Here is a 23159-nt window from a genome sequence, read left to right as displayed (position 1 = left end):
AGACCCCCCAGTGAGCAGGGAGCCTGACGTGGGACTCGATCCCAGAACCCTGGGATCACAACCTGAGCCCAAGGCAGACGCTTAACCCACTGAGCCCCCAGGCGCCCCGTCAACAAAACTTTAAATGGTCCCTCGGTCCCTCGGTCGAGCCTAGTGACTGAGGGGCAGAGCGGGTAAGACGCTCCGCTCCGGTGGGCAAGAGCCGGGGACGGCCATTCAGCTCCGCCGGCTGCGCACGCAGGAGCGCCGTGAGGGTCCCCGCTCACACTCTGCTCCTTATTCGGGACCCGTCACAGCCTGAGCGGCTGCCTGACAGCCCTTGTCCGAGTCCGACAGGAAGATGCATAATGATGTCGAGCCCGCCTCACGCTCTGCTTGTCTGCCCGTCCGCGGACCTCGCTTGGTGATGGAGGTCATCAAAGGGGGGCCTGAAAGCCGCCCAGAGCCCGGGGCTGCGGCGGGGCAGAGCAGGGGCGCTGCATGCCGCAGTCGTTTCTGCAGGACTGCTGAGTCCCGAGAGCTCCCAGAGCGGGGCGCCCACAGGGGAAGACACACGGCGCCCCGCAGACCCCGCCACGGTGCCGCCAGGCCTCCCGCACCCGCCACACGCCCACCTGACGTCCGGGGCCTGACTCCTTCAAGGCGACCTCTCTGCTCCCTGCTCCGAGGGACACTGGGTTATCATCATGCCTGACTCTAGTTTTTTTGGGAAAATGGTCCGGGAAGGAGCACACACGCTGGGCCCGGTGTGGATGCTAACAGCTCCAAGACAGGAATGGGGGCTGGGCGGGCCTTGGGCAGAACATCACAAAGTCCGGAGGCAGAAATGCAAGTAACAACTGACGACGGCTGCCGCCAAGCCACCCGCCTGCAGCTGTCCCTCTCCGAACAACCCTGAACACGAAGACCACGGGCTGCCGCCAAGCCACCCACCTCCAGCTATCCCTCTCCGAACAACCCTGAACACGAAGACCACGGGCTGCCGCCAAGCCACCCGCCTCCAGCTATCCCTCTCCGAACAACCCTGAACACGAAGGGGAAAATACAAGCACACGAAGACCACGGCCACAGAGCTCGGAACGTGTGAATGCCCGCCCTCAGAAGAACGGTCCGTGGAGCCGACACGCACATGCTCCCCTCGCTCCCACCACCACCCGGGGAGCCGGCTACTCCGTGCACGGGGAACCGCACCCGGGACCCCTGCGCCCGAGGGCCAGCGCCACGCGGGACCGTCGGTGCGGAGGAACGGGCGGGCAGAATCCGACGCCGCACGGCAGTCTGCACCCGTCCACCTCCTGCTTTGCTCCGACAGGTAGCACGCCGCCGGAAGGCAGGAGTTCGGGGTGGCAGCTCTGGTGACCCGGGGATGGGGGGGCCTGACGGGTGGCCTCGGGCAGCCCCATCACTGCGCAGGGCCTCCCAGGCCCAGTAATGAAGCAGGTCCCACAGGGATGGCCCGGGTGACGGCTCCAAGCGCACAGTCATCAACGCAGCGAACCCAGGGAGGTGCCCTTCTCCCAGGAACCAAGCCCCCTCCAGCCCCGGCAGAGCACACGGGCCTCCCACACGGCTCACACATGGCCGCGCGCAAGAGTCAGAAGGGAAACCTTGTAAGGTCAGAACGAGGAACTCCTTCATGATTCTTCCATTTGTAAGCAGGGATTTTCCCCAAATTGTAGCACAGAACTGGGAATACAAAGGAAACAGATCACAGAAGATGTCGTTAAGGATCTCCTAACTGAACGCCATCAATTAAAAAAAAACTCCCGGTGGGGCGCCTGGGTGGCTCAGTGGGTTGAGCCACTGCCTTCGGCTCAGGTCATGATCTCAGGTCCTGGGATCGAGCCCCACATCGGGCTCTCTGCTCAGCGGGGAGCCTGCTTCCTCCTCTCTCCCTGCCTCTCTGCCTACTTGTGATCTCTGTCTGTCAAATAAATAAATAAAATCTTTAAAAAAAAAAAAAAAAAAAACTCCCGGTGAAATTTCTATGGGTAAAATAAAAATAACGTGGGTCACACCGGAGCCCGGAAGAGGGAGAAGCGCACCTCCAGCCCGAGCTGGGTCAGAGCGCTGAGGACCGCGCCCACCGTCAGCAGGTCTGTCGCATGCAGCGGCTGCCCTGGGGAGCCTGGGCACCGCTCACGGACTGTCCCCTCTATGGCCTCCCCGCCGCAGCACTCCGAGCAGGGCGGCGTGTCCAGCGCTGTCCGCGATCCGTGGGGGCACGGGTCCCAGGCCAGGGTCCCGCCCTGAAGGAGCTGCCCGGCCTCGCCAACCGCCCACGTGACGCACAGTACTGGAAGGGCCCGCGCGACAGCACGTGTGTGCAAACAGGCTTAGGACACTGGGACTAAACTGGCAGTAACTTGGCCTGAAAGTGGCCTTGGGACTTTCACCATCACCTTGGAGTCAACAGAAACTCATCAGGACACTGGAGAGCAAAGAGGACAGTCACTGATGCATGTCACCTGACACCCATTCTGTGACTCTCCAACTCTAAGAGGGCAGGACGTAAGAAGGCACAGAGAGCCCCCGTCTGCGGAAGGAGGAAGTTCTTCAAATGTAAGTGGCAGAGCCTTCCGTGGGCCCAGGCTGTCCTAGAAAGCCTTTACTGCTCACGGGGATTCCTGACCCAGACCCAGGAAACGGGGTCTGTGCGCAGCCTGCGGGGCTGGCTGTCCCTCCAGGGTGAGGACCGGTGGGCATGTGCACGCTTCAGGGACCCAGGAGCAAACCTCCCTGAGAACAAAGTCCCCGGAAGGGGCCGTGGGTGAAACATCGTGTTCCTGCAGTGCGGGCACACACCAAGCACGAGGACCGCAGTCACTGGCTTCCCAGTCTGCATGCACGCACGCGCACACGCTGGTCTTTCCTGAGTTCCTAATTAGGCCAGCTGAGCAAGATTCTGGCAGGCTGAACACTCAAATGTCAATACTGGAGAGTGTATTAATTGCTCCTGGCTCTCCAATTAATTCTCCAAGTCACTTAACAGCTTGGAGCTCTGGCCCATGTCGAACAGGCTCACACGTAAATACGAAAATATCTACGAGCGAGTGTAGTGCACGTGTAAACACACAGACTGAGACGCAGGGCCGCCCCCAGTCGGCAAGTCAAGGACCCATTAGCAATCAACGCTGGGAACGCTCCGAGGCAGGAGTGACGTGCCATCTCTCAGCTGGCTGGCGGGCGTAGGCCCTCCAGCATCTTCCCGGAAGATACCCCACAAGGTCATCAAGACTTAGAAACACTCACAAGCATGACGCAGAAACGCCTCGCCTAAGAATGCAGGACAAGAAAACAGTCCAAAATGCAATCAAGAACTTATTTCAAAGACACCACACGTATTACCAGTAACAGTGAAAACATAAACACCACACAGATGTTCACCAACAGAAACCCGCCAAGCTCCGCTCTCCCCTCTCACTGGAACAAGAGCCCTAGACAGTCTGAGTGTCTCCATGCCCCCCGGAAAATCCACACGTCGAGTCCTGACCCCCAGAGATGATGGTGTTGGAGCTGGGGCCTGAAGGAGGTGCTTAGGGAGGAGCCCCCGCGAGTGGGGTCGTGCTCTGTACAGGTCCCACAGGGCCCCAGGGCTCCTCCACCCGTGAGGACCCGGCGAGGAGAGAGGACGTGGGCTCCCAAGCAGGGGAGCAGCCCGCACCCGAGCACGGCCACACTGGTGCGCTGCCCCATGTCCAGCCTCCAGAACTCTGAGAGACCAGTTCCTGCTGCTGGAAGCGACCACTCTGCTGTTCTGTCACTGCCCCCCACGCGGACGAAGACACGAACTCTCCTTTCTTTCTGAAGAGCTTTACCGAGCATCAACTCAAACGCCACACAACACAGCACACAAAGTGGCTTATGGTGTGTTCGCTAAACTGTGCAACCGCTACCACTCCTAATTTTAGGATGCTTTCCACCATGTGCCCATGAAAAGTCAATCCCCATGACCCCACCGTGTACCCAAGACACAAGCGACCACTAAACTATGTTCTGTGTGTAGAGCTTTGCCTGTTCGGGACATCCAGTATCCGTGGATGCTGCGTGGCACAGCTCATTTCATGTGCGGTCCCCAGGTCCCCCCGTGAAACGGTGTGTCAGCGCCTCATGCTCTCTGCTCTAGCTCTGTGACGTCATGTTACCGGGGTGCACCCCCCCACTACTGTGAGCGTCGCTCGCGAACGTCTGGGCTGGCTTTCGTGTCGTGGGCTGTGCGAACGGCACTCCCGTGGACGCGCACACAGTAACTCTGTGTCCAACTCTCCCGTGAAACACCACGCCGTCCGCCGGGGGCAGGGACTACGCCAGACCCACGCTGCCCTCAACAACACCCAGACGTCCACTTCCTCCGCACCTCTGTCGACATTTCTGTGGTCCTCGCGGATTCCGGCCACCACGGAGGGTATGAAATGGCCTGTCCCACTGGGGTCGGGTTCCCACCCCTGAAGATCAACGACCTCGCGCCTCTCTTCACGTGCCTACTGGCCATTTCTACGTCTTCTCTGGAGAAGCGTCTGTGCAGACACTCGGCTCTTGTTTTCGTCGGCTCGTCCTCTCCCTGAGCTGGAAGGCCCCTCGCGGCCCTGCGGACGGCAGGCTCTTCTTCCCGGACGGCCGGCCTGCAGTTTGTCCACTTTGCTGGTATTTCTGAAGAACCAGCTTTGGTTTTGTTGGTTTTCCCTATTGCTTTTCTACTATTTCACTTATTTCTGTTCTAGTCCTGATTTCCTTCCTTCTGTTTGTTTTGGCTTCGGGACGCTCTTTTTGTAGTTTCTAAACCTAAAAAGTCAAGTTCACGATTTGAGATGATCTTTCTAAGACAGTCACTGGCGACGACGGGTTCTCCTCGGGCGCAGACACGGCTGCACCCCACAAGTTTGGGTGGGCTGTGTCTTCCTTTCCAATCATCTCAAAGTTACTTCTAATTCTCCTCACGATTTCTTCTCTAGTCGTCGCCTATCTCCACACGGTTGTCAACTCCTTCACGCTTCCTGCTGTGACCGATACCGAACTCGGTGTCCTCCGGGTCGGAGCGCTCTCTGCATGACCCCGTCCGTTCAGATGTGCTGACGCTCCCCGCACGGCCCGGCGCGTACTCTATCCCGGACACAATGCCCTACGCGCTTGGGAAGGGCATGCGTCCTGCTGCTCCTGGGTGCCGGCTCCACACACAGGTGAGGTCTAGCTACTGTTCAGCCTCCTAGTCTGCTTTCCAGCTGCTCACTGACCTTCTGACCAGTTTCCCACCCATCACGGGAAGTCGTGTGTCATTATTTATCAAAAAGACATTTCATGGGGCGCCTGGGTGGCTCAGTCAGTTAAGCATCTTGCCTTTGGCTCGGGTCATAATCCCAGGGTCCTGGAATCGAGTCCCGCATCGGGCTCCCTGCTCAGCGGGGAGCCTGCTTCTGCTTCTCCCTCTGCCTCTGCCTGCCGCTCTTTCTGCTTGTGCGCTCACTCGCTCTCTCTCTCTCCCTCTGACCAATAAATAAATTTTTTAAAAAATCTTTAAAAAAAGACATTTCAAGAAAAGTTTCATGACTTTGGAAGATGCTTATGTATCAAACAAAAAGCAACATTAAAATGTGCATGCGTAACATAATTGCCACCACGTTAAAAAAAAAAAAAAAAAGTACGCTGACACAAAGCCAGAAGGAAATTAACAAAAACGAGCCAGTGACAGCTTCTGAGACGTGGACTCACACCGTCACTGAGTTTTAAAGCCTTTAACAAGTCCGTTACTTGCATAATCAACGCGTTTTTAAATGGAAAATAGGATCCATGTGAGTCACCAGCTCTGCAAGGACATGGGACCTTATTGTCCCTGAAGGGGACCGTCTCGGGTTCTAACACGGCAATCCCCAGGGCCCTCTGCCCTCTGCGTTCCCACGTGGAACCAGAACGTCCACACAAACACCCCGTTCTCAGACGCTCTCGGTGAACAACGCAGGAGCACCAGGCACCTGCGCCATGAAAAGCACGCACGGAAGCAGTGCAGGAGAGGCTCCGAGCCGCAGCTCCAGTTCGTGCGGCCCGTGGGGAAAATGAAATGCAACAAGACTTCAGCGCAAACAGGGAAGTGAAGGCCCCAATTTCTGAATGATTCACCCCACTGTCACCAGAGCCCAATTCATACTCCGAGAGTGGAAACAGGGAAGAATGACCACACCGCTCCCCTTCGGTGGCTCACAAATCCCCCACGTGCCTTCCTTCACGTGCCTTCCCCCACGCGGCCCGCCTAGCTGTGGGAACGGACTCCCCTGGGCTCCTGCACTAATCCCAGCCCCGCAAGCCCAGGCTGCGTGGAGCAAATGCCGTGTTCTCGGAGCAAAGCTGACATACTGAAAGACAACCCGTACTTGTGAGATTCTGACGCACATACAGGAAATAAAAATGCACATTCTTAATTTTCTTAAGTAAATACATTGTTTATTCCAGTTCCTTTCCATATTTGCTGTCGACAGTAATTTATCTTAAGAGAAAATGACACCAAAATCAAGCCGATCGGAGCCTACACATGCTGATAAAGAGAACCAATGCGCAGAAACCCCTCGCCGTCCCGACCGTTTCTCCCACACACCCAACCCACACGCCGTCAGCCTGAGGGGTCCCTCCAAAGTGCCCCACCAGAACTGTTTCTAAATTTAATAGCACAGAGGATGGGGGCTGGGGGATGCTGTTTTGTTTTTCACTCTGCTGAAAATATTTAAAACGAAAATATAATTCTCTGCTTAAATTGTGCAATGCAACATAAGGGAATGGTTCTTAATTCTAAATCAAATTTAACACTGTTAAAAGGAATATGACAGTTGCTGCCTGAAAAATACAGTCTTTACTTTAAAATTACACCATGCCTGGAGGGAAAAAGCCTTAAAAAAAAAAAAAATCCAACAACAGTAGAAGGGTTTCATGAATTATGCTATATTATCTCAATGGAATATTATGTGCAGGAGGTAGAAATGATCTTTACAAAGAGTTCTTAATGATATAGGGAAAAGCTTGTTATAAGGTTAAGCGGGAAAAAAGCACAACACAGAATTTTATACATAATATGCCCTCAAGTAAGTAATTACAATGCACAGAGAAAAGAGAAAAGAGGAACTATACCCAGTAGCAGGTACCCAGGAGGGCCGGCGCGGGCCTGGCCCCATCCTGCGCCTGCCTGCCAGGACACGTACAGGACAGGAAGGAGCCACCGACAGGGGCCTGACACAGAGGACAGGTGGAGAAACACAGCTCAGGCTCAAGGCCAGATGAGCCACTGGGACCCACATGCCAACCACAGCCTGGGAAGGAAGAAACTGGAGCCAAGTCTACTTCCCAGCCAGCAGCCCGGAGAAGAGGCCGGGCTCGCTCGAGGCCTGGCACAAGCAGCAGGAGGCACGGAGGAGGCCCACCACGGGAAGGCATCGGAACAGGCAACACCATGACTCCACCCAGAGGCACGGCAATGGGCCCAGGCAGATGCAAGACGCCCCCCGCAGCTGAGCAGCCCCGACTCAGAGGGGAAGAGGGAGTGCAGGGATGGGGAGAGGGGAGCTCCTTCCCCAGCTCTCCCTGCGTGGCTGCCAAGAGACATAAACGCAGGCTCCCCTTGTCAACAGTGTAGCTGTCGAGGTCAAGGCTCTGGCTCTCTGCCATGCTGCCTCCACTTCCCGGCTCCACTACCCCGAGCGCTCACACGCTGAAAACCGTGCGTTCTAACTACACAACACACATCGAAACCCTGCGGGGATCCGAGTCGACCTGGGGCCTGCCGAGCTTTCAGTCTGCGCCGAGCAGATGCACACGGGAGACACAGCTGCTGCTTCGAGGAGCAGAAACTGACGGGGCTACCAGGAGAGGAGGGGGGAGACAACGCGGTGGCACAGTGGCGAGGTGTAAGTGAGTCACAGGACTCACAGGTCAGAAGGGACGCCTGGAACTCCCACCACCTTTGAGAAATACAAAGCCGTAGCACACGCTGGCAAGGCTGTGGGCCCACGGGGACCCTCCCGGGCCACTGGCGGGAACATCAGTGGAGCCGTGGCTGCCATCTGACCGCTGGGTACACAGATGCCCGGAGGGCTGAAAACGGGCGTCTACACCAGCACACAGAGGCTCACAGCAGCAGCGCATGTGATAACAAGAGCAGAGAGAACCAAGCGTCCACTCAGGGCTCTGAGGAGGGGCACAGTGTGCCGAAGCCATGCAGCGAGAGGCCACCCGGCCACGAGGACTGCGGTGCCGGCACCTGCTGCCCATACAGACCTTGAATGTGCCAACGCGAGCAGCCGGTCTCAGAAGACCTCCCGCCGTTTGATGCCATTTCCAAGAGATGTCCAAGAGGCAGCCCAGGAGACAGAGCCCAGGTGTGCTTGTGCAGGGCGGGCGGACGGGGAAGGGCCGCGGGCCACTGTGGGGCAGGAGTGCTTTTCAGGATGGTGAGAAGCTCCTGGGATTTGGGCAACGGCTGCCGTGTGAGTACCCGACTGCCACCGAACGTCTCCCTCGCGGCGGGTGAGTTTTACGGTGGGTCAGCTCTATCTCAAGGGAACTATTGCCGGACAGTAACCGTAACACCCGGGTGGGGGACGAAGAAACTGCATTCTCCAGACCTTCGGGAAGCCGAGCGCCCGACGTTTACCCGCTTACAAACCCCGCAAACCACAACAGCCTCGGCCCAGCGGCTGCCGACACACATGCCCGCGCCTCTGAGCCTCCGCGCAGCGCCTCCCATCTCCGCAGCCGCGGCGACACGACCGGACACGCGCCCGGGCTTCCCTGCGCCCAGCAGACCCGGCCGAGTGCCCGCAGGGACTCACCCCGTGGGGACCGTCCTCCCTCGTCACTGCGCCCAGCGTCACAGCACCTCCTGCAGCCGCGCAGCTGCACTCCCGCCGCTCCCTGCAGCGACGCCCCCGCTCGTACCCACAGCGGGCAGCCGGCGCGACACGGAGCCCAAAAAGGCTCCTCTGAACCCTTGCCCGGGCTCGCTGTCCCGCACCGCACACGCCTCCAGATGACACGAGTGTCTGTTTCCGTTCCCGTCCTTCAGGACCGGTTTCTGTCTGTCTTCCTGCTGTAACCACGAGCTCGAGGGGGCAGGACCCACACTTGCTTCGCTCGCCTCCCGGGGGCCAGGAGGTGCCCGCTCCACACGGGGTGACCTGAACCGACGTGGTCTCCACGCCCCGGCACTCCGCCCAAGACCGGCACCCCAGCGCAGGCCCCCAAAGGTCAGCGTGGATGACCACACTTCTGCCCGGGGGCTGGCGGGCGGGGCTCCAGACCACTTCCACGGGCCTGAGGCTTCCTAAGGTTAAGGAGGGCTGAACTGGCACCAACAGGTGAACACGCCCGAGCCCGGACGGCAAGAGCTAGAAGAGCGCACGCCACCAGCGGTGTCTGAAGGCCGAGAAACAAGGTATGTCACTTCATGACACCGCCAACTGCCCGAAATAAACCATGTGTTCCATACAAATGTCCCCAAACCCCCGCACACCCACTCAATGCACACGTGTGTCCTGGTGCGTGTGTGAACGTGAGCAGACGTGTCCCGGTACGGGTGCGTGCGCACACGTGGGGGGGGGGGCCACCGGGAGGCAGGGAAAGAGCACAGATCCCATCTCCTCCCGTGCGCCTCTCTTCTGCACCATGACCCCACGGCCCAGCCCCTTCACCCCCCTTGCGGACGACTCAGGCCAATGCAGTACTGATGGCTCAGGTCTTCCGAACGAGCTGGTGGTAAAGTACTTAAGACAAACTTACTTACCACATTAATTAAATGGTCTATTTAACATGGAATATCAATTCTCTAATCACATCTCTGCTGAACTTCTTCTTTCAATTAACAACCCTGAAGTCTACTGACAGGTCCTACTGTTCTAGGATCATTAAGAACATTTTCATTATCTGTCAAGCGCGGGAGGAAGCGGCAGAAAGGCAAGAGGGCCCGCCCCTCCCCCTGCCCCACACATAAGAGCTGATGGGGGGGGCCACGGTGGTCCTCGTCAGTTGATTAGCAATGGAAGACCTCCTCTGAAATCAGCGGCGCAAACAGCGTGAGGGGTTGCGAAGAAACGCACTGAACGGGCATGTTCTCGTGCTCGGAGGGTCATCGGTCCCGGCCAAACCTCCTTCCCTGGACAGCACCCAGGATGGGAAGTGGAAGCGGCTGGAGACACAACCTCATAAAAACAAACAAATATCAAGTCGGGAAGGTTCACATAAGACAAATTAAAATGGGGTTTTAATAAAAATGCTACAGGCAAACAGCAAATCCCTCCTTTGGTTATTTACTTTTTATCCACAGATAAATTAAAAGTAGATCCTACCCTTATATTTCCAGAATTTTTCTAAAACTTAACATGTGTTCATAACAGATACAGTGATATTACAGTGACTGCCATAACTAAATGGGAAGAAATACACAGCCCTCGGAGAGAGACCGCGGGGCCCCACCGAAGTCTCCGTGAAACCAATTATGTTGCTTGCAATTAACATTCCGGTAAGATGAGCCGCTGCTCATATACCCGAGGTGGGAAGGAGACAGCGAGCTGCAGAAGGCAGTCAGGGAGGGCTCGGGTTCTAGCCTGTCAGCAGAACTTTCGACTACCGCTCCATCACCTTGACCCAATCCACGCAAACCCACCCCGAGGAAGCCAGCGCTCCGCCGGTCGCCACGGCAAAACCACACCGCTCGTGTGTTATCAGAAAGACAACAATAAGAAGAGAAACCACGTCTTCATGTCCTCTTTGGCAGTTCAACACGTGAATTTACAGACTTTTTTTAAAGCTGGCATCAATGAGAAATCTATTATTTCTATTTTTAGTTGTCATTACAACATTTAACTTAATGGCACCTCTCAACATTGGTGCATAGTAACGCAGCAAGGCCACCAAAGTTCACATTCAAAGTCTGCGAGAAAAAAACATCATGATATGGTCTTACCTATGTGTTCGCACATGAAGACTACAAAGAAAGGAGTGACAAGGTCATTAATCCCCTGAACATATCCACTGGCAGGGTGACGTATCGCCCATATAAACAATATCCTTTCAAAAATCTGCAAGAAAATTGAACAGGTGGTGAAGCGAGAGTAAACACATCAGAAACTTTAACACGTATGCATTCTTTCCCTCAAAATACATACACACAACCGACATTTTTCACTGTCTCTACTACTCAAAGTCAAACTGTAAACAAGTATTAACTGCTACTTAATTTTTTCATAAAATTCCCGTTATCTGAACTTCTTACTGACTTAGAAGCAGCTGCAGTGTCCCCTGAGCCCCGGGCTCAGCCCTGCCACACGACCTGGCCCCCAGAGAAGCCACACTGGGCTCCCCCGGGCCCTGCAGGCAGAGACTGCACACGGCTGCCGGGACTTGGTCAGGCAGTCAAGCAGCACAGGCCTCAGCACTGGCCTCTGGGTGCACACTCCCTCCACGTGGAGGGACGGGAGAGCAGAGGGCCCGGCAGGCGCACGGGCAGGTGCACGCACGGACCATGGGTGCACGGACAGAAGGCAGGCAGCATGATGGGGCGAGGGGGCTGGGGTCAGGACACGGTGGGGGGCGGGGGGTGATACAGGGAAAGATGCTCTGAATATCCCTTGTACGGTAAACAGATTGTTTTCAATGAGGCAGAACCGGCATTAACATTCCATTAGTTGCGGGTGTATAATATTTGAATAGTAACTCGATATTGGTATATACTACAAAAATGATCTTCTGTAATATACTAAGTCTAATTAACACCTGTCACCATACAGCTATGAATTTCTTTTCTCGCGATGAGGACTTTTAAGATCTCTTAGAAACTCTGAGACACACTGGCACACCACACACTACATCCCCTAACTTCCTTTCTGTTGAGCCCCACTTCACCCACAGCCACCCGACCTCTGTCAGCCACCAGTCTGCTCTCTGCACCCATGCACTTGGTTGCTTTGGTGTTTTAATGGATGTTTTAGTCACTGTACAGTCATCACCAACCAGGAGACCTACTGCAGGGCCATTCCCACCAGCTGCTCCGTCACCCAGGCCGGGGACACAGCAGTGCCTCAAGCTGCTCTCTCCTTACAAGACCCTCACTGCTGACCTGGGCCTCAGGCTAAGAAGGCACATGGGGCAGGCCCAAGGAGCAGATACCCAAACAGAGCATGAATTGCCCCATTTCCAAACAAGTCCAGCCTGCAGGGCTAACCTGTGTGTCTCCGAGGAGGTCAGCCCCTCCCTGCACTGCCCTGCCTCCCAAACCTCACCGAGCTTGTGGCGTGCAGCCCCAAACCAGCACCCACCCAGCTCTGCAGCGGGGGCCCGAGGGTCTAGATGGGGAAGTCTCTTAATGCAGGGTCCACGGTCAACGGGGGACACCACCAGCCCTAGAATCCAGGGCCCTAGCCTGTGCCCGCCCGAGTACCCCACCCACTGCTGCTCCAACAAGTACCAGTAACCACCACGCAGGCTGGGGCACCTCGGCACAGAGCCTGTCCCAGCAGGGCAGCTGCTACACCCCTGCTGAATGAGTCAGGCCTTCACACACATACGTCCATACACGTGTCTCCTTTTACAACCGCTTTCCAGCAAGAACTAGCAAGAATATTCAAACAAGCAAAAAACCAAAACCAGGGACGCCTGGGTGGCTCAGTTGGTTAGGCAGCTGCCTTCGGCTCAGGTCATGATCCCGGCGTCCTGGGATCGAGTCCCACATCGGGCTCCTTGCTCCGCAGGGAGCCTGCTTCTCCCTCTGACTCTTCCTTCCACTCTGTCTGCCTGTGCTCACTCTCACTCACTCTCTCTGACAAATAAATAAATAAAATCTTTAAAAAAAAAAAAAACCAAAACCACTCAACATGTGGCCCATCTGCCATTTCTCTTGTGCAGACGCCACGGGGCCGGCACTGCACCACCACGTCAAGTGCCCTCGCCCTGATGACCTGCCAGGGCAGTGGCCCAGTGGTCAGACAGGGACAAGAAGACCCCTCTCACAGACCCCAGTCACCCCCACCCAGCCCTTGGGCAGTCACACAGCAGTCACGGCCTCGCCCGGGCATCTGGACACAGGCAAGGCCCGAAACAGTGTCCTAACTGCACGTGGCCTTTCCTCGCCGTGCACAGGGTGGAGGCCAGCCAGGGAAGCGAGGGCCTAGGCAGCGCCAAGACCACAGCGGCGGCAGAGGGCAGGCAGGACAAGGCTGCTGGAGGCCGAGCAGGAGCCACGCCAGGCAGGGCAGACCCGTGACAGCTCAGCACACAGAGCCGTGAAGAGCCATGAAGTCAGCGGAGCAGCTCACCAAGAACAGCCTGAAACATGGGTACAACTCCTGGCAGACTTCTATCCCACACTAGAAAGTTCTAGCAAAGACAACAAGCAAGGTGGGGGACTCACTCGCATGCATGCTCAGTCACCACGTGGCCAAGAGCAGGGGAGCCTGATAGTGGAGATGCATTCCCACCGTCCGCTCCCCGGGCACCCCCCCAACCTGAGACCCACAGGGAAGACAATCGGCCAAGAGACGGGGATCTACCTGCTGTGGCCCGAGCCTCTCTTGTAGAGTCTGGCTCCTTCCGGTCCCAGCACAGCCTGCTTCCCTGGCATAGGGCGATGCTCAGATGGCCCCGGGAGTACCCAGGGAGGAGATTGGGCCACACCTTGGGCCACTGCTCACATGGCCCATGTCCTCTACACAGGGCTCCCCTCAAGACAGGGCAGCAGGGCCCCCAGCGACAGGGTCAGTCTGCTCTGAAAGCAGCGCCCAGGCTGGAAGGGGAGCAGAGCACCACGGAAGACACCCTCATGCTGCAAGGGGGCACTATCGGCAGCGCCCTGCAGGTCGGGGACCCGATGCGGGCAGCAAGGGCGTCTGTGGTCACTGCACGACAACCAGGCCTGAGGAGGGCTGGGAACAAAGCAGAGTGTCAGCCCCACAAACACGTGGATGGAAGGGCTCCACAGTGGTACACAGTGTGTTCTAGAAGCCCCTGAGGGCAAAGGAGAGATGGAGGGGTGCCTTGAGGGCAGGAAGGAGTCCCTGGCGACAGCCCTGGATTCCACGGTGCAAACGTGGGCTTCAGTAAGCAACCTAACCCCGGTACCAACAGCGCTCCCGTGCTCACACAACAGCTGCTAATACCGATGAGATGCTCTTGGCCTCACCACCTCCATCAGCTCGTCCCCCTCTAGATGCTGAGGCCAGTACAATTACTACCCCACCGCCAGATGATGCGGCAGACAAGCCCCGAGAAGGCTCTGTGCCCCACCTCCCACCTTCTAGTGTACACACTCTTGTGGTCCCTTCCCGGAGTGTGACCACGCCCTACAACCTGCTTTGCACAGGGGACAGGATGTGCACGACTATGTCACTGAAGACGACACTCGTCCTGCCAGGAGACGCTGTCCCTGCTGGCTTCCAGGACACGGGCTACGATCCCATGAGCTGCACGTGGAAAGGGCCGTGTGCCAAGGACCAAAGGGCCGCCTAGAGGCAGCGGGGAACCCAGGCCCCATCTCCACAGCCTACCAGCCACCGAGTCCTGCCAGCAACCACGTGGGTCTGCACGTGGATCCTTCCCCAGTCAAGCCTCGGATGCGTTTGCAGCCCAGACCACACCTGACTGCCACCTGGGGAAATTGTGAGCTGAGACATGCCCAGACCTGACCCACAGAAACTGCAAGGCAACAAACACGGTAAGTGTGTGTTGTTGGAGTGTTAGGTTTGCAGTGATGTCACTACACAGAAACAGTGATTCACACAGATGACGAAACTCCAGCACGGCGGGGTAAGCACTACAGTGCGGAGCAGCAGAGCTGGAGTCCGTGCTGGTGTCCGACTAAACAGGGCCTCGTAAGGACTACAGAATGCCACCACTGCTCTGTAGTCCACAAGAGTTGTTTTCATGCATAAGTCAAAAAGGAAAAAGTGACAGTAGTTCAGTAAGAAAGAAACAGCAACAGGGATGAGCTCTGGGGAGCAAGCTGCCTCTAACTGCTTCGCCTGCGCGAGACCCAGCAGGGCCCGATGTGCACACATGCATGTACACAGATGCAGGAGGTGTGCGGGCAGGTGTGTGGTGTGTGCGTGTCTGTGCGCAGGCATGAGGTGTGTGTACACACAGATGTGTGGTTCGTGGGGGTGGGGGCTGGTGCGTGGTCCGTGTGTGTGTGTGTGTGTGTGTGTGTGTGTGTGTGTAGGTGCGCTGGAGGAAAAGTTGGAGCTCAGGGCCCAGAAGTTTCCTTTCCTGCTTTGCAAACCCACGACCTTGGGGAGCGGCCATGTCAGCCGTGGAGCCCCCTCACCCTTTAACTAAAGCCCAGACTTTCAGAGCACTTGGCCATTGTGTTCTCTCCCTCTCTCTCTCTCTTTCTCTCTCTCTCTCTCTCTCTCTCTCACACACACACACACACACACAAGTGCGCGCGTGCACGCGCACACCCCCTAACCCCACTACAAGCAGGAACGCAGGTTTCCCCTTGGTGCTCCCGGCACAGAAAGCTGGCGAGCTGACCAAGCCGGCCCCATGCGGCAGGAATGTGGAGGGGACAAGGGTCTTCTCAGTGCAGCCAGTGCCACGCAGGCAAGTGGAGCGACTCGTGGGCCCAGAGGCCACAGCAGCTCTGAGACAAGAGGAGACCTGCTGGCCGGGGCTCCTGACACAGTCGCGAAGCTTTCCTCACAACCAGTTCTCGTCCTGAGATGGACCAAGCTGCGTGGGATAGCCCTGGGGAAACTGAGGGAAGCACTGGGGCAAATGGGACTGAGCAGAGCAGCAGCAGGGGCAGCCGAGCCTTTTTGGTCCCAAAGAGACCGCGCATGTGCTTGCAAAGCTGTGTGTAAAGCGGCCAATGACCCAGTGATTACCTACTGGCCCTGCATCAGGGCCCCTGTGCAGGGCGCGGGGCTTCCAGAGCGCAGGCCAGCCCGCACGCTCACAGCAGAAGAGTGCCCTGTGTCTGCGGGACCTTGGGAGAATGTTCAGAGTTTAGATTTCCCATTAATTAAGGAGTTATCCGTCATGTAGTTCAAATTATTTAAATTTAACTCTACTTGATCGCTCTCGAAAACCTGAAAATTATACTTCTAAGGCTTTAATCCCAGTAACATGTAAATAAAGGGACAAGGGGTTCAAGCATAAACAAAAATAGCATTTTTTTAAAAATTTTATTTACTTATGAGAGCGAGCGAGCATGGGAGCAGAAGGAGGGGGAGCAGCAGCCAGAGCAGGCAGGAGAGGCAGAGGGAGAAGCAGGCTCCCCGCTGAGCAGGGAGCCCAATGCAGGGCTCGATCCCTGGACCCCGGGATCATGACCTGAGCTGAAGGCAAATGCTTGACTAACTGACCCCCCACCCCAGGTGCCCCAAAATGGCTTCTGAATGAGACAGGCGGGCTAAAGCATCAAAAGAGCACGGCCAGCCGTGGAGATTTGGGACGACGGATGCAAATCCGGCTCTGCCCCTAAAGAGATGGTCCTGGGATCGCACCCCACATGGGGCTCTTTGCTTGACGGGAAGCCTGCTTCTCCCTCTCCCACTGCCCCTGCTCGTGTTCCTGCTCTCGCTCTCTCTGTCGAACAAATAAATAAAATCTTTAGGAAAGAAAAAAGAGAGACGAGCAACACATGCCTGTGGGTCGTCAGCCCCAGGGGTCCAGCCTCCAGGCCATAGAGAGTGGGGCTCCCTCATGTCCGCAGCACCACAGCACCCCCCACAACAGGCACCCCTAGCCCCTTCTCTTGGCTCCGCCACCACCAGCTACTGGCCATCATCTCGTGTCTGGCTCCCTGGGACAGTTTCCTGGCTGGTCTCCCTGCTCACACCCTGCACCCCACGCCCCCAGAGCGGCAGAGGAGCTGGTAACACACAGCAGGTCACACCGTGCGTCGCCGGTGGCTGCCCGAGACCCAGAGGATCAATGCAAACTGCTGGCCAGGACTCCAAGGGGCCGGACCTGCCACTCCCTTCCCCACCTCTTCGCCTCCACTGGGTCCTCCTGCACCAAACCAGCCACTTCTGTCCCCACCCCAAGGCGTCTACACTGGCTCCTTCGGTTGGCAGCGCCCCACTCCGACACCCCCGGTGCCCCAGATCTCCAGCATCAGGTCGTAGCTCCAACACCACCTCCTGAGAGCCAACCTCCTGGACCCCCCGAGCTAGGACAGCAGCTCAGCCTCTCGCCCGTGAGCCCCTGAGGAAGGGTCGTCCTGCATCCTGTCCACCCCGTGCCCTCGGTCCTGGCACGGAGCCAGCGCCAAGGAAAACCCTGGAACTCGCTCTGGCTGAAGCGAGGCGTGCATGATCCGGGACCTGCACCCTCCTCTCTGAGCCCCCACTCGCCTCTGCTCTCCGAGGTCCGCACCTCCAGTGGACCCCGGACCCCCCTGCTGCACCAAGATCTCAGACCAGCCCTGGGTGCGGACCCGCATCGCCCTTCTGTTTCTCCTTCAAAGGTGCTCCAGGCCCAGCTCCTCAGAGGCCAAGCCACAAGGACATCAGGGCCCCCCTTGGGAAGAGGTGAAGCGGGCCGGGGGCCACAGAGATTCTGCTCCACTCCGGGGAGCGGTGGGGGCAGCCCATGGCACAGGGAGCCCCGAAGAGGAGGCGACGGGCGAGCTGTAAAGACGGGAACTGAGGCAGGAGGAGCAGAGAGCAGAGGGGCACGCAGCCGGGGGGGCCAGGGGACAACGCGGGGCTCGGGAAGACTCTGGGTCCTGAGCTCAGGGAGCTCATGTTCGTCGTCAGAAGACGCTCCTGCCCCAAGTCCAGGTCCGGGCACAGGAAGCGGGCACCAGGCAAGCAGAAGGCAAGGCACCCACGGCCGCCCCATGGGCACCAGCCCCTCACCTGCAGGAGAAGCAGCCACGCTTCCTCCTTGGGGACCACACCGCCTGCAGGCTGCCTCCGGCCCCGGCCAGACCCTGGACAGCGGCGCCCAGTGACGTCCGCCCCGCTGGCTGCTCGCCAGCGTCCATGCAGACGGAGTCGCCTGTGCGGGCCACAGTGGACTCACGTGTGCGGGGCCCTGACACGTGCTCCGAGTGTGCACTCAGCTCCTGCTGTCCCATGGCGCTGCACCCACGCCACTCGTCTCCCCGCGGACTATTTCCCTCTAACAATAGCCATTAATTTCGAAAACAAGAAAAAGGCCAGGATTGATGTTTCTTTGGCAGGAAGAGGGAAGAGAAGGTAAGTAACCGGCCTAAACGTCCTTCAGCCTCTCTCCGTCCTGTCAGACTGGCCTGCCACACCGCGGACACACCAGGAAGCCATGGGTGGCCCCACCTCCAACCAGAGCACCTGGAGGCCCCAGGCCCGCAGCCCTGGCCTGGCGGGCACCCCCAGTCCTCCATACCCAATTCGGCCCGCGGCTTGGCCAGACGCCACCCACAGAGCGCGCCGCAGCAGCGCTCTCTCCACGGGAGCGGGCAGAAGCCGCTCCCGAACGAGGCGACAGACAGTGCAGCCTTGCCTAGACTCCCCAGAGGAAAGAACTTTCCAATCATTGCAATAGTGTGAAAAAGATTTCCAAGTAGGGAAAACGCCTGGTGACCCTGGGAGCTCATAAACCCGGAACGTGGAGGGAACAAAGTCCTGAGCGGCCAGCTGAGGACGGTGTCCCGCAGAAGGGAGCTGGGCGAAGGGGCCTTGGCAGAGGGGGCCAGCAGGACGCGCAGGCAGCCAGAATCCCAGCAGTCCCTCCTGAGGGCCCCAGGGGTCCCTCGTGCCCTAGCTGCGGCCACAACCAGGCCCCCTGCCAGCTCCTGGCCCTGCTGCCTTCCAGGGGGGCTAGCCACACGGGCTGGAACAGGACAGGGGCCCCATGGCCCCGGGAGATGGGGCTGCTACGGGACACCTGTCCCAGACCTAAATCCAGCAGCAGCCTGACTGACCCGTCCACTCGGGGCTGCTCCGGGAGCGACCACAGGCCGGGCCGCAGAGCTGATGGGCAGGACGAGGCCCACATCAGAAACGATGCGCGCCGTTGCTGGCTGAGGGCTGCTTACTCTTTGTTTGTTTTCTCTTCACTGACTGCGATTTCATCCTGGATCTTTTGTCTTAAATCATGTCATGCGACTTCGCTTGGCCTGTGTCTGAGATGACGACAACGAACACAGCTCAGAGTCCGAGTCCCTCAGCATCGTTCAGAACTCCATCCCCGAACCACCCAAGATTGTCCCGTGAGGCCCCAGGGTGCCCACGGCCTCCCTCTGCCAGCTCCCCGTCTCACGGACCCTAGGCCCCGTCCCCAACAAGGTCTGTGAAGACCCAAGTGACAGCGCACCCCACCTTAGATCCTGCCCCCGCGACACGGACCAGGACAGCAAGCGCGACCGTGAGCACATCAGGACAGGACCTCTGAGGGTTACCCCGAAAATATTTTTCCATGTGCCTGTCATCATAATGAGCTCCCCAGAGACGAGACATCACTAGAGCAAGTCGTAAGGCAAGGGGCTGCCGTTCCCAACCCAGGGGGATGCACGCTGGGGGGCTTCTCACCTGCGCCCGATACCCGCCGCTCCCGTTCACAGTACGCGCCAAGCCCCCTCCAAGTTCCTGCACTCAGGCTGGCAAGAGACAGCACCAGAAGGGCTTTTCCTAAAACTGTTTCCAAGCAGGCGTTTTCAAAGTCAACAACATGACCCTTTAAAGGGTACATGCACCAGTTCCCTTGAGTTCACACCCAGCGATAGGCCTGGGGCAAACTGGGCACTGGCTTTTGCTCCTGCTGGCTGCTCCATCCCCAGGGCCCTCACTCCGACATGGTCTCAACTACAAACAAAGTCAGAGGACTCTTCTGAAGGACAGTCGCCGAGGGCCACCCACACTGACGGTGTAACCCCGAGGACGAGAAGCTCTTGCCCGTGCTCCCGCGCCCTACTGAGGAAGGCGCCAGGAAAACAGGGTACTCTGGCCACAGCCAGGTCTTTCACTGACCAGGCCCAATTCCCCAGAGTGACAGAGGCCAGAGCTAGCGAGAAGTCCCGCCAAGGCAAAGCAGGAGCCAGCAGGTCACAGAAGTCAAGGGCCAAAAGCCAGAGGGGCCAAGCCAGGAATCAGGCTGAGTGAGCCAGCAGTGGCCCGAGGGAGCGTGGGGCCCTGGGCTAGCACCTGTCCAGCCCCTGCCCCGGGGCCAGCACAGGGAGGCGACAGGACAGCACTGCTGCCACGTGGCCAAGGCAGCTGAGCTTGGGGCTGGAAGCCAACCTCCAGCATCTACACCATGGCCGACACCACAGGCACTACCAGGGCCCCCAGGCCTGTGCAGCCTGCCAGCAGGGTGCAAGGCAGGGCTATGGGGGAGGCGGGACAGCCCAGCCCGGGAATCAGGACACTCTTCCTACAAGGCTGCTGGAAGACCAGATCGGGAATCAGAGGCTCCCAGAACTGGGACACGGGGCAACATCAGCAACTCAGTGTTCTCCTCCAAAGTCAAGTGACCCCAGAAAGCACCCTGATTGGGGATGTGTCCTCCAGCTCTGCACACGGCCGGAACAAGGCTGGCACCACACACACACACACACACACACACACACACACACACGGACTAGATGGACGGCAAGATAGGACCCCTTCTGCTGCCTGCACCCCTGTCCGTGGCCACCCTTTGACAGCCCAGTGCTGAGGACACAGACCACACCCAGGCCTGCACGTACACTTACACTTCCTCAGGGGGTCACAGCCCCCACCATGCCATCTGGCGGAGACTTGGGTGTCTCAGGGGCCACCGTGGTGGGACAGGCGGAAACACGGCGGCTGCTCGTGAGGGCGACCGCGGGAGCCGGCGTGGAGATGGGAGCGGGGCTCGGTCACAGCGTGCCAGCTCAAGATTCAGTACCGGGCTCAGTCTGAGCAGCAGCGTCATCTGCCAAAGGACCATAAGCAGGGCGCCCCGCGAGGACGGGGGCGCTCAGTGAAAACACAGAACGACCAGAAACGGCTCCAATGACGATACACATCATCTTACTTGCTATTAAAGTTCTGTTAACATCCCTGATGTGCTTGTCTTTGCTAAAGAGTCAGAATTCATTAAAAGTAGCTCGAACTTTCAACTCTTACCAAATGGACTTACATTGGGCAGCAGTAATAAAAGACTTGCTACCGTTACCACCAGGGCCAAGAAAATGCAAACCTGACAGTCGTTCTCAGTTCACTCACTTGCCGGACTTCAGGCATCCAAGCACCAAGAAAGGTTTCTCCTAAAAAACTCAGAGGACATTCTTACACAGAAGTCTCCCGAGAGGGGCCCAAGAGGGCCCCGTCTTCATTCTGCAAACATGCTGTGCTCTCCATGGACCTGCCAAGGCAGGACCCGGCCCGGCCAGCCCCGTGGGGCGCTCTGGGAACCAAGCCACTCTGCAGTCTAAAAAACGAAATACACTGAACCCCAAAACGTCACTGTGCTCATGAGGGCTTACAAAAACCTGACTTCAGAAATCTGAAAACCTTACACTGTACGCATGAGCCACGTGACTTCACAGCACACAGAGCACCGTGGAGACCATCTCTGTGCGAGGAGCGACAACATCACTGTCCTGCCGGGAGGACTGGGGACTCACATCCCTGGAAACCTGGGAGCAACGTGGCCCAGGACAAGTCATCACCGCTCAAGTGTGTGCAACGTGATCCAAGGGACACCAGCTTCACGCGACGCGATCCAAGAGACACCGGCTTCACGAGATGCGATCCAAGGGACAGTGCCCCACACGAGGTGATCCAAGGGACACCGGCCCCACGGGACACGATCCAAGGGACACCGGCTTCACACGACGCGATCCAAGGGACACCGGCCACACACGAATTCTCCCCCCGATGAGTGACACCAAGTGAGAGCCCATGACAAAAGGGGGTTACAAGGCAGCTCCTACATAAAATACACGCTAGGCATACTGCGATGGCCACTGACGATGTGTCACAACACTAATTAATAACGTAGAGCTCTCTTAAAGCATACAATGAGGCCATGTGTGGTGTGTGAATTACTCGACACTCACCTCCTTCAAACGTGACAATTTACACCCCCCATTCTGTGCTCACGACAGGTGTTTGATGAGGTTAGCAAAGGCACAGATGTCTCACTACACTCAAAGCACCTTCAAACACAACATCACAGTGTCACTATTACCAGACCAAATATTCGACACAACAGACACAGCTATATGCCAGAGCGTCCTGGAGAATCAGGGACCGGTCAGAAAGAAGCAGTTTTCAAATTCAGGAGTGACCAGACTCCCCTTCTGCTGGGGCGGCAGGTGAGACGGCCACTGACCTGCTCCTGCCGGCCCTGGAACAGCTCACCCCCAGCCACCCGGGTTTACTTCGGGAACACGCACTCCCTCGATACCAGGAAGGCTACAAATAAAATCTGCCAGGTTAAGAGAATAAGGAGGCAAAAATGAATTCTACCAGATGATGGAGGACAGGGCCGGATAAAGCACAACACCCCGAGCAGGGCCCCGCCCCTCACACGACAAAGCAATTCGTAAGGCTTAGAGTGGCCATCCGAGGTGGGCACCATGGGAACAGGCCTCCTGTTACGATCAGGAATGGCGCTGGGAATGACTGTACTCGGTGCTGTGGTAGGAGTCCTAGCCGGCAAAGCAAAACAAAGCATGTATCAAAATAGAAAAAAAAGAAACCGCCGTTATTCACGAGTAATAGGATCCCCTTCTCTAGATCTTCAACCACATCCACACGCGGGGCATGAGAACGGATGAAAGTGGTCAGTAACATGGGCCAGACAGAAGACTTGCGGACAAAAGTCAGCCGCCTCTACGGAGTATCACAAGAACACAAGAAAGAAGACACTATTAAAAATAAAAGATCCAGAGAACTAAAGAAATGCAAAAACAAAACGTGAATTCTCTCCAACGGATGGGCAGATTCAATGTGATTTCTGAGATTTTCATGAAACTAACGAGCTGACTGTACATTTCCATGAACACCCCAGAAACAAGAACAACCCACGGGCAGCCCAGCCTGCAGGACAGCAAGGCCACGGGACAAACAGACAGACCGGAAGAATGGAGGACAGCCCAGACGGAGCGAACTATGTGTGGAATCCTGATTTAAGGCCGAGCTGATCCAAGGAGCAGGGGGGCTACAACAGCTTATCCACGCGGGGAAGGTGCTCAGAAATCAGACCGCCACACCAACTCCATGCACACAAAGCCCATT

At 57.4% G+C, this 23159-nt stretch overlaps 1 protein-coding gene across 6 annotated transcripts in view; it reads right to left on the bottom strand.

The window, feature by feature from the left end:
• The window catches only part of TBC1D22A (TBC1 domain family member 22A), a 297090-nt gene that overhangs the window by 167713 nt on the left and 106218 nt on the right, over positions 1-23159 (bottom strand). For all 6 annotated transcript variants that reach the window (XM_059187298.1, XM_059187302.1, XM_059187299.1 and 3 more), the window contains one exon: positions 10937-11051. In XM_059187298.1, the coding sequence (XP_059043281.1) occupies positions 10937-11051 (115 nt within the window). The remainder of the gene's footprint in view (positions 1-10936; positions 11052-23159) is intronic.

The sequence above is a fragment of the Mustela lutreola genome, chromosome 8, assembly GCF_030435805.1.
Source record: "Mustela lutreola isolate mMusLut2 chromosome 8, mMusLut2.pri, whole genome shotgun sequence".
NCBI classification, from domain to species: Eukaryota; Metazoa; Chordata; class Mammalia; order Carnivora; family Mustelidae; genus Mustela; species Mustela lutreola.
The sequence above is the reverse complement of the archived record's forward strand: the minus strand, read 5'-3'. Positions and strand labels throughout refer to the sequence as shown.